Raw genomic sequence first — 12,381 nt, 5'->3', positions numbered from 1 at the left:
GCTGAAGCCGATATGACGTAACCACTATGACTGAAAACGCTATGACAGAACCACTATGACTGAAAAAACTATGAGAGAACCACTACGACTGAAAACGCTGTGACAGAACCACTATGACCGAAAACGCTATGACAGAACCACTATGACTGAAAACGCTATGACAGAACCACCATGACAGAACATGCTGGACAAAACACGCTATGACTGAACACATGACAGCACCCGCTATAACTGTAACATGTTATGACAGCCCCACTAAGACAGAACGTGCTATGACTGGAATGCTATGACTAAACACATTGACAGCACCCGTTAGGACTAAAAATGCTATGACTAGACCGCTGCGACTGAAAACACTAAGACTGAAACCACTGTGACAGAAAACGCTGTGACTGAAAGTGCTGTGACTGGAGATGCTATGACTGAAACCGCTGTGACAGAAAACACTAAGACTGAAACCGCTGTGACTGAAACCGATGTGACAGAAACCGCTGCGACTGAAAAAGCTGTGATGAAACCACTATGACTGAAAACACTATGACAGAACCACTGTGACTGAAAACACTGTGACAGAACCACTATGAAAGAACCACTATGAGTGAAAATGCTGTGACAGAACCACCATGACAGAACATGCTGACAAAAACACGCTATGACTGAACACGTGACAGCACCCGCTATAAGTGTAACATGTTATGACAGCCCCACTAAGACAGAACGTGCTATGACTGGAATGCTATGACTAAACACATTGACAGCACCCGCTATGACTAAAAATTCTATGACTGGACCTCTGTGACTGAAACCACTGTGACAGAAAACGCTGTGACTGAAAGCCCTGTGACTGGAGATGCTATGACTGAAACTGCTGTGACTAAAACCGCTGTGACAGAAAATGCTGCGACTGAAAAAGCTGTGACAGAACCGCTATGGCTGAAGCCGATATGACGGAACCACTATGACTGAAAACGCTATGACAGAACCACTATGACTGAAAAAACTATGAGAGAACCACTATGACTGAAAAACGCTGTGACAGAACCACTATGACTGAAAACGCTATGACTGAAAGCGCTGTGACAGAACCACTATGACTGAAAACGCTATGACAGAACCACCATGACAGAACATGCTGGACAAAACACGCTATGACTGAACATGTGACAGCACCCGCTATAACTGTAACATGTTATGAAGGCCCACTAAGACAGAACATGCTATGACTAAACACATTGACAGCACCCGCTAGGACTAAAAATGCTATGACTAGACCGCTGCGACTGAAAACACTAAGACTGAAACCACTGTGACAGAAAACGCTGTGACTGGAGATGCTATGACTGAAACTGCTGTGACTGAAACCGCTGTGACAGAAAATGCTGCGACTGAAAAAGCTGTGACAGAGCCGCTATGGCTGACGCTGATATGACGGAACCACTATGACTGAAAACGCTATGACTGAAAATGCTGTGACAGAACCACTATGACTGAAAACACTGTGACAGAACCATTATGACTGAAAATGCTATGACAGAACCACTATGACTGAAAACACTGTGGCTGAACACTAGGGGTGCAATGGATCGGCACCAATCCGCGATCCGAACGGGTCACCCCGCTCGGATCGGCACACTCCGCGGTCTCAGCTTTAGGAAAGGCTGCGGCGTCGGCCTAGTTCTGGAGCAGCGGCCATCTTGGTACACCCGTCGGCGTTTAGAACCTGTAAACAAACCGTCATGATGACGCCGGTTCCTCTCTCCCCTCTCTGTACTGATCTATACAGTGGAGGGGAGAAATCGGATGGCAGCCACAGCCATCCCAGCAATACCCTGCCAATACTCTGCAATACATACCTGCAATACTTACCCTGCCAATACTTATCCTGCCAATATTCTGCAATATCCTGCCAATACCCAGCCATACCCATCCATGCTCAGCCAATATTACATTGGGGAGATGACATGGATATTACAGTGGGGGAGATGTATACTGCAGTGGGGACTATATGGTGGTGGCATTTTCACAGGTTTTTGCAAATTCAATTATTATTTGCTGATCTGAAAAATGATCCGATCCCTGACTGATATGAGGAACGATCCGATCCATGAGTTTTTTGATCCGTTGCACCCCTACTGAAAACGCTATGACAACCACTATGACAGAACATGCTGGACCAAACACACTATGACTGAACACGTGACAGCACCCGCCATAACTGTAACATGTTATGACAGCCCCACTAAGACAGAACGTGCTATGACTGGAATGCTATGACTAAACACATTGACAGCACCCGCTATGACTAAAAATGCTATGACTGGACCTCTGTGACTGAAAACACTAAGACTGAAACCACTATGACAGAACCGATATGGCTGAAGCCGATATGAGGGAACCACTATCACTGAATACGCTATGACAGAACCACTATCACTGAAAACACTATGACTGTTTGTGTTTGTGAAATCTTCCACCACAAAATGTACTCAGCCAATGAAAGGTAATGACTCCATTTTTATTTTTCTACTACTATCATGGGCAACACGGTACAACACTTCATCCATGTCTTTGGTGATCTCTGATCTCCTTATCAACTGTTTCTTACATGATGAAGATCAGCCATGGAGTATATCTGAGGTGTATATCAGGATGTGCTTCTTCCCCACATGAGAGGTGTGATGTCCAGCAATATTCATATAGAAGACATTTCCCACACTCAAGTCACTAATACACCTCAAGGGTTGTGTGGGATCCCTGATGTACAGGAAGACAGGACTTCAGTGAGGAACAATTCCCTCACTCAGGACAGGAAAGTGGCTTCTCCTCAGTGTGAGATCTCTTATGTGTGTTAAGAGTGGACTTCTGTGAAAAACATTTCCCGCACTCAGGACATGAATATGGCTTCTCACCCGTGTGAGATCTCAGATGTGTGTAAAGATTGGACTTAACTGAAAAACATTTCCCGCACTCTGGACAGGTATATGGCTTCTCCCCTGTGTGAGATCTCTGATGTGTGTAAAGATTGGACTTCAGTGAAAAACATTTACCACACTCAGGACAGGAATACGGCTTCTCCCCTGTGTGAGATCTCTGATGTTGGTAAAGATTGAACTTCACTGAAAAACATTTCCCGCACTCAGGACAGGAATACGACTTCTCCCCCGTATGAGATCTCTGATGATTGTAAAGATTGGACTTCAGTGAAAAACATTTCCCGCACTCAGGACAGGAATACGACTTCTCCCCAGTGTGAGATCTCTGATGTGTGTAAAGACTGGACTTCAGTGAAAAACATTTCCCGCACTCAAGACAGAAATACGGCTTCTCCCCTGTGTGAGATCTCTGATGCTGGTAAAGAGTGGACTTCAGTGAAAAACATTTCCCACACTCAGGACAGGAATATGGTTTCTCCCCTGTGTGAGATCTTTGATGTGTGTAAAGACTGGACTTCCGTGAAAAACATTTCCCGCACTCAGGACAGGAATATGACTTCTCCCCCGTGTGAGATCTTTTATGTGTAGAAAGGCTGAACTTCTCTGAAAAACATTTCCCGCACTCAGGACAGGAATGTGGCTTCTCCCCCGTGTGAGATCTCTGGTGTTTGGAAAGGCCGGACCCGTCTGAAAAACATTTCCCGCATTCAGGACAGGAATACGGCTTCTCCCCTGTGTGAGATCTTTTATGCACATTAAGATGGGATTTATAACGGAATCTCTTCCCGCACTCAGTACAGGAAAACCTCTTCTCTGTTGGAAGGACGGCCCCGTCCCGCACAGTCTGAGGTTCCTCAGGATAAGAGGAATACGATGGTCCATCTACACTGTGTGGTGCCGGATGGACATTTGAGGTAGTCGGGTTTTCTCCTGGACTATACTGTGTGATGTCCTCATCTTCTACTTTACAGTCTGGAGACAAAGTGAGACAATCCTCTGAGGTTTTCCTCATCTCCCGTCCATCTACTAAAATAGAAATACAAAAGATTATTACTAGACATGAGCTGATTGGTTCTCCTAAAACAGGACTCCGCCCACATCAGGCAGCTTTGTCTCTGAGGATCTTACAATTCCCCCCTCAAGGTAACTAGTAAATGGGTCCTCTGATCTCCTACCAGATCATTTCTTTATTCATGGACCTTAGTCAGAGAGTGAGGAAACAACGAGAACTGTCTTTTATTGGAGTGACAGTTACATAGAAGATGAGTTTGAAAAGTCCATCAAGTCCATCCTATGTGTGTGATTATATGTCGGTATTACATTGTATATCCCTGTATATTGTGGTCATTCAGTTGTTTATTTAATCATTTTTTTAAACTATTGATGACCCCGCTGAGACCACTGCCTGTGGAAGGGAATTCCACATCCTTGCCGCTGTTACAGTAAAGAACCCTCTACGTAGTTTAAGGTTAAACCTCTTTTCCTGACACCACCATGGCAGCATACTAGTGATAGGCTCCGCCTTTCTCCCCTCCCTCAGGACCAATGAAATAGCATAAATTAAAGACCAGTTAGGCCCTGCCCCACTCTTCTTTTTTTCCTTATACCTCCACGCACCAGTGAAGAATAATGCCCCTTTTTACACCACCGATTCGTTCAGGTCGGCCTGTCCGTTTTTTAGGCGGACCTGAACGGATGCCCCTGTCAGAGAGCGCCGGTTCGCGCATGCGCACTGGTCGGCCGGGCGAACGAGCGCCATTTTGGCTATGGGCAAACTGTGCCTTTTTGCTAGTAATAGAGAGGAAGAGTCCAAGAAAGAGATTTTTCTCTCCAGAGATAAAATGGTGAATCTCTAGCGCTTACCTAGTGTAGATAACTAAAGTGAAGCTAAAATAAAATATAATGATATAAATAAAGAAAGACTGAGATCGCAACTCAATCTAAAGTGTACAAGTGCACTGAAATTGAATAGGTAAATAGCGATGAGAGCAACCTCAAAATGATGTGATGATCACTAACAACAATACCAGTAAATAGTGATAAATAATGGATAAATAAATCACGTGATGATGAATAATCCAAGTAAATAAATGTGAAAAAAAGTTCAAAATATGAAATAAAAGGTGGTCAATCAAAAATAGAGAAGGAAAATACTGTGTATAGTTCAAACAAAAAAGAGATGTACAATAAAATTGCAGTTCATAAGTCCAATAAAAAATAAAAATAAACAGCTTCTTGTAAAGTGCTTCTTGTAAAGTGCTTCTCATGAAATCTTCCTTAAATAATGAGCTCACAGAGCGCTTACCTCATCGGCAGCTGAAGACGGCATAAAATTAGCTCCCAGGTGTTCAGATCTCCAGATACGATCGTCGGGTCAGCCCTCCCTCCATCCGATCGGTGGTTCATCGGCAGCTGAAAAAGCATAAAACGAACTCCCGGGGCGTTCGCATATCCAGATAACAACCGTCCGGTCAGCCCTTCATCTGATTGGTGGCTTGAATAATGGTCCGGGGGGGTAAGCAGCAATGGCAATGATGGTCAGTCATAAGTGAGATCCTCAGAGGCTAAAAAAGTATGAACCAACCATAACTCTGGTTCGGCTACATCTGGAGTATTCCGTCCAGTTCTGGTCACCAATCCTCAGAAAGGATGTGCGGGAGCAGATTCAATAACCCCTACAGGGGTATCTCGCAAAGAATATATAGGCTTGATGTACTGATACTGTTTCCCAAGATAGATCATGCAGCCAGGCAGGGAAAGGTTGGAGTCTGGTTGCATGATCTATGCAGGGGAACAGTATCGGCAGGGAAAGGTTGGAGTCTGGTTGCATGATCTATCTAGGGGAACAGTATCGGCAGGGAAAGGTTGGAGTCTGGTTGCATGATCTATCTAGGGGAACAGTATCGGCAGGGAAAGGTTGGAGTCTGGTTGCATGATCTATCTAGGGGAACAGTATCGGCAGGGAAAGGTTGGAGTCTGGTTGCATGATCTATCTAGGGGAACAGTATCGGCAGGGAAAGGTTGGAGTCTGGTTGCATGATCTATCTAGGGGAACAGTATCGGCAGGGAAAGGTTGGAGTCTGGCTGCATGATCTATCTAGGGCAGTGATGGCGAACCTTGGCACTCCAGATGTTTTGAAACTGCATTTTCCATGATGCTCAACTATACTGCAGAGTGCACGAGCATCATGGGAAATGTAGTTCCAAAACATCTGGGGTGCCAAGGTTCGCCATCACTGATCTAGGGGAACAGTATCGGCAGGGAAAGGTTGGAGTCTGGTTGCATGATCTATGTAGGGGAACAGTATCGGGGGGGAAAGGTTGGTGTCTGGTTGCATGATCTATGTAGGGGAACAGTATCGGCAGGGAAAGGTTGGAGTCTGGTTGCATGATCTATGTAGGGGAACAGTATCGGCAGGGAAAGGTTGGAGTCTGGCTGCATGATCTATGTAGGGGAACAGTATCAGCAGGGAAAGGTTGGAGTCTGGCTGCATGATCTATCTAGGGGAATAGTATTGGCAGGGAAAGGTTGGAGTCTGGCTGCATGATCTATGTAGGGGAACAGTATCAGCAGGGAAAGGTTGGAGTCTGGCTGCATGATCTATCTAGGGGAATAGTATTGGCAGAGAAAGGTTGGAGTCTGGCTGCATGATCTATGTAGGGGAACAGTATCAGCAGGGAAAGGTTGGAGTCTGGCTGCATGATCTATCTAGGGGAACAGTCGCTACTTTAAGCCTATATGCTGTGCGAGATATCCCTGTAGGGGTTATTGGATCTGCTCCCGCACATCCTTTCTGAGGATTGGTGATCAGAACTGGATGGAATACTCCAGATGTAGCCGAACCAGAGTTTTAGCCTCTGAGGATCTCACTTATGACTGATCATCATTGCCACTGCTGCTTAACCCCCCGGACCATTATTCGAGCCACCGATCAGATGAAGGGCTGACCGGACGGTTGTTATCTGGATATCCGAAAGCCCGGGATTTCGTTTTATGCTTTTTCAGCTGCCGATGAACCACCGATCGGATGGAGGGAGGGCTGACCCGACAATCGTATCTGGAGATCTGAACAACTGGGAGCTCGTTTTATGCCGTCTTCAGCTGCCGATGAGGTAAGCGCTCTGTGAGCTCATTATTTAAGGAAGATTTCATGAGAAGCACTTTACAAGAAGCTGTTTATGTTTATTTTTATTTGACTTATGAACTGCAATTTTATTGTACATCTCAAATTTTTTGTTTGAACTATACACAGTATTTTCCTTCTCTATTTTTTATTGACCACCTTTTTATTTCATATTTTGAACTTTTTTTCACATTTATTTACTTGGATTATTCATCATTACGTGATTTATTTATCCATTATTTATCACTATTTACTGGTATTGTTGTTAGTGATCATCACATCATTTTGGAGGTTGCGCTCATCGCTATTTACCTATTCTCTCCAGAGATAGTTTTGGAGCCCCGATAGGTTTAGGTGAGCGGGTGGTGGCTACGATCATATCCATAGCTCCAGCATTTATTGATTTTTTTTGCCACATGGAGCAGAGATCAGCGTCACTAGTTGCTAGGCAGAATGGGGAAATGCCGTTTACACGACATTTCCTCCATTCAGCAGCCCTGTGAGACGATCGCGGGTATGCCCGTGGCGATCGAGTCCGCGGGACTCGCGACTGGACTCACGGGGGTCCCGACCGGCATTGAAGATTGGACGTACCTGTACGCCAATATGCCTGCCCATGCTATTCTGCCGACGTACACTGGCGTGCGCCGGTCGGGAACTGGTTAAACACCCACTAGATGGCGGGACCATCTGGAGTGTAGCTTACCCTGAAAGCGGCATTCCGGATAATTTCCGGGCTCCGTTGCTATATGTGCGGGCTCTCGCGCGCGTTTGGGTATTTGGATGTCCCGCGCATGCGGGAGGGGGGGGCGCGGCCATGCACGTGACGTCACAGCGTCATGTGATTGCGGCGGAAAGGATGGTAGATCCAGGAGTAACTCTTCCGGGAACGCCGGGGGACTCACTGGCATAGTGCCGCTATTGCGACAATATTCCCACCGGGTGGGGTGGAGATATAGCACACCTGTGGAGAAGTTAACTGGCCAATTGGAGGTAAGTTGGCTCTATTTATTGTTTGACTCTGGGGAAGCTCAACCTGGACGGACAGGAGCCGGCAATCTCTGCATATGGAAATTATAATCCAGGAAAACGAAGGTATCTTTTATACCACTCTTTGATCTCCCGTTTTTTTTTTTTTTTTCTTTTTTTTCGTTCCTTCACCTTGTTTGGTTCATATTTCAATGTTTGCTGTTTTTTCACATTTGCATTTCATCTTCACTTTAACTTCCCCTTTTTGTTAATTTTTTTTTTCTCCATTTAATTTTCCACACTCATCACTCAGACAATTGCATTTAGCTAGTTCCTTTTCCTTTTCGCACACACATTTGGCACCACACACTTGCTTTTTAGTTTTTGGTCATAGCGTTGATAGTTTTTTATGCAGTCATTCCCCCCTTTCCTTTCCCATTTTTGGTAAAAAAATACATTTTTTTCTCTCCTTTGTTCCTTCCTTTTTCCATTTTTCCCTCCCCCCTCTCCCTATACGTGTTTTCCTTTTCACTTCATTTTTCCATGTCCTTCTACACTCCCCTCTCATCCCCATTGTTCCACTATGCATCCCTCACTTCACCCTTCCTGTCCTTCCTCCCTCTCTTTCCCCACATTTTTTCCTTCCCCTTCCCCCGTTCCCTTTTTTTTTTCTTCAGAAATGTACCCTTAGGTTTTCCTGGATACATATTCATCTTCTTTCTTGTATGATTAAGTTTAGACACCCATGTCTATCACATTGACAATATCTATATTAATTAGGAGACTGATGCAGGTGATATTTGATGCTCAACCACAGGTGCGTCTCTTGCCCTCGGCTACCCACCCGGGATTTTGGGAACCCAATGCTGTGACTCCTCGTAAAGCCACGCCAGGACGGTTTGCTGGCCCCCTCCCCGACTGGTGTGCCCTACGGGCCAGGGGGGGGGGGGGTCTTTGGTGGGATCTGATGAGGGACTCTATCCTGACGATATAGGTCCAGGAGACACTGTGCAACGCGGTGCAAGCGGTAATTATAAAGATAATATGATGTAGTTACAGTTATCAGATCTTATTATATCACTACTTCAATTTATGCTACTGCTTTTACAGCGTACAAATCCTCTGAAGAAGACCTGGCGTGGTCGAAACGCGTCAGTTTACCATCATTGTAGCACTTGACTATTGTACATTATTACATATAAATAGGTGCAAACAAAAATAGTAGTAAATTTCCAAAAAACTAATTAGTTGCACGTGGCGCTATAACCTGTGTACCTTTCAGTGCACAAATCCTCACCTCCTCAGTGATCTTGTCTCAAATCATAAATTGTCTAATCAATAACAAAATATATACCTATTAATCACTCAGTGAATACCCAAATATACATTTAGATTACACATATAGTAAAAAATACATATAAATGAATGTGAATATAGTCCATCCACCACACAATATTCAAAAAAGCATCCAGATTACAGAAAGTCTTTCTATAAATGCATAAGAAGAATATCCAGTGTTCAGATTCCTTTCTACAAGTGACTCCTTCACCACACCATAGAAAGACTTTCTGTAATCTGGATGCTTTTTTGAATATTGTGTGGTGGATGGACTATATTCACATTCATTTATATGTATTTTTTACTATATGTGTAATCTAAATGTATATTTGGGTATTCACTGAGTGATTAATAGGTATATATTTTGTTATTGATTAGACAATTTATGATTTGAGACAAGATCACTGAGGAGGTGAGGATTTGTGCACTGAAAGGTACACAGGTTATAGCGCCACGTGCAACTAATTAGTTTTTTGGAAATTTACTACTATTTTTGTTTGCACCTATTTATATGTGACATTGTATGGTAAGTGGCAGCTAAGATATAAAATATTGAGTTATTCACAGCGCTGTGATGATACACTAGGGAAAGGGTTTGTGGAGTGTGTATCTTTAAATTAATATTGTACATTATTATATGTTGTAAATGCTCCCACTTACTCCCACTGTCATAAGGGGGTGGGGGTTTACATTGTGGAAGGGAGGGAGGTAGCGGGAGGAAGGTTGGGGAGGCATAAAAATGCATCTTCGCCTAAGTAGACAAAAATCTTTGCACCGGCCCTGGTCAGGAGTATATAATGTACAATATAGAGTATATAGTATAAGGGTCAGGAGAATGTAATGTACAACATAGATTATATAGTGTAAGGGTCAGGACTCATATTATTGGCATGCAGGAGTCAGTGGCAACAGGCTTATATCATGCAGTCCTTGCTCTACTCCAGACCAATCAGTGAGCAGTATGGGTGGAGGAATGTATTTAGTGTTAATGACCCACCTGTGCTGATCTCTGTAGGAGTGTCCTCCTCTATAAATGTCCCCGTTATTCCATCCTCCTCCATAGACTGCTGATCATCCCTCACATACCTCTCTTCTTCTTCTGATTTCACCTCAAATTCTATATCCATTGGATCTCCACTCTAAATCAAGAAAATGAGAGAGAATATCATCTGTAAAATATAAGATTTATCATTGTGACATCACATAAAAAAAGGCAAATCCACTACGCACTATAAGTGCACTTGGAGGTGCAGTCGCTGTAGATCTGAGGGGAAGATCTGAAATGTGGGGAAGCTCTGCTGATTTATATCATCCAATCATATCCAAACAAATGCTGTTTTTTTATTTTCCTTCTATGTTCCCCTCAGATCTACAGTGACTGCACTTCCAAGTGCACAGAGGATTTGTCTTTAGCAAATAAACCCCCCGTCTCCTCAAGTTCATGTTCTAGATGCTCCGTCCCACCAACCTTGTAACAGTGGGGGATGGTGTGATCTTCCTGTGTGGAATCCCAGGAATACAGAGGATGGGGACATCTCTCTGGTGGGTTTCTGTAGCTGGATGACTCCACCATGGTGTCCTGGTACAGATCTTTGTGTTCTTTTAGAAACTTTGACTCCTCCATCACCCCATCCTCATCATCCTCCTCTTTTATCTCTTCTTTAACCTCAACTTTAGAATCTCTCAAGTTTCCACTCTGAATATATAATAAAAATGACATCAATGGTAACAATGCAGATAATGTACAGATCCTAATGATACTATCAGTGATTGTTCCTCATCTACCTGATGATGGTGGGGGATGGTGTGACCTTCCTGTGTGGAATCCCGGGAATACAGAGGACGGGGACATCTCTCTGGTGGGTTTCTGTAGCTGGATGACTCCACCATGGTGTCCTGGTACAGATCTTTGTGTTCTTTTATAAGCTCCTCCATCACCCCATCCTCATCATCCTCCTCTTTTATCTCTTCTTTACCATCATCTTTAGAATCTCTCAGGTTTCCACTCTGAATATAGAATAAAAATAACATCAATGGTAACAATGCAGATAATGTACAGATCCTAAGGATACTATCAGTGATTGTTCCTCATCTACCTGATGATGGTGGGGGATGGTGTGACCTTCCTGTGTGGAATCCCAGGAATACAGAGGACGGGGACATCTCTCTGGTGGGTTCCCATTACTGGATCCATCTGTAGGAAACACACACACTGACTGAATACATTGTTTCTATGTGTTTATCAGATGATGGGGGATCTAGGTGGAGCCTCCGTACTGCTCTCTCCTTTACAATAAAGTCTCCTCTTACCCGGTGATGTGAGGGGCGGCTGATTGTCCATCATGACGTCCTTGTAGAGATCCTTGTGTCCTTCTAAATACTCCCACTCCTCCATGGAGAAATAGACAGTGACATCCTGACACCTTATAGGAACCTGACACACACAATGATACAGTCACCATCCAGACACATCCCTTGTCTGTTACTGGATAATGTCCCAGAATTCCCAGAATCCTCCTCACCTCTCCTCCATCATCTCTCTGGTGACTTCTAGAATCTTCTTTGTATTTCTCTATTCTATCAGGGAGGGAGGTGGAGGCAATGTGATGGTCATATGATCTCCAGACTTCACAGGAGGAAAACTCTAGATCTGAACACAAATAGTAAAATCAAATGATATTCCCAGAATCCTCCTCACTTCATCATTCAGATTTCCATTTTATTAAAGTCCTACTTTAATACTGAGGTACAATTTAACCCACAAAGAACCCTCACACTACACAGGTTAAATGCTTGTTGCAGGTATTCTGACATCATTACATACAATGCAGGACCAACAGTCCCACTTTGCTAGTGAGGATGCCAAGGGTCCGCCCACATCCTAAGAGCATCAGAGGAAATAAAAAAAAAAACAGGGTGGAGGGACATTGGGAGGAGGAGCTGTGAGATCAGTGTGATGTCATAGAACATATAGACTCTGGATGGAGGGACATTTGAGGGGCCCTCAATATGAGGCT

General features: G+C 44.0%; 1 protein-coding gene across 1 annotated transcript in view; it reads right to left on the bottom strand.

The window, feature by feature from the left end:
* Positions 1-12,014, bottom strand: part of LOC143986892 (uncharacterized) — a 133,079-nt gene extending 121,065 nt beyond the window's left edge. Inside the window, exons 1-7 of the mRNA XM_077485298.1 lie at positions 11,887-12,014; positions 11,675-11,798; positions 11,461-11,558; positions 11,150-11,371; positions 10,833-11,060; positions 10,362-10,503; positions 2,800-3,959 (exon numbers count right to left, since the gene is read on the bottom strand). Of these exons, the coding sequence (XP_077341424.1) occupies positions 2,800-3,959; positions 10,362-10,503; positions 10,833-11,060; positions 11,150-11,371; positions 11,461-11,558; positions 11,675-11,759 (1,935 nt within the window). The 5' untranslated portion in view covers positions 11,760-11,798; positions 11,887-12,014. The remainder of the gene's footprint in view (positions 1-2,799; positions 3,960-10,361; positions 10,504-10,832; positions 11,061-11,149; positions 11,372-11,460; positions 11,559-11,674; positions 11,799-11,886) is intronic.
* Positions 12,015-12,381: the final 367 nt, after the last annotated feature.

This window comes from Lithobates pipiens, unplaced genomic scaffold (genome assembly GCF_037356315.1).
Source record: "Lithobates pipiens isolate NorthernLeopardFrog02 unplaced genomic scaffold, aLitPip1_a1.2 Scaffold_18, whole genome shotgun sequence".
Classification (NCBI taxonomy): domain Eukaryota; kingdom Metazoa; phylum Chordata; class Amphibia; order Anura; family Ranidae; genus Lithobates; species Lithobates pipiens.
Note: the sequence above shows the minus strand (reverse complement) of the source record. Positions and strands in the feature narration are given on the sequence as shown.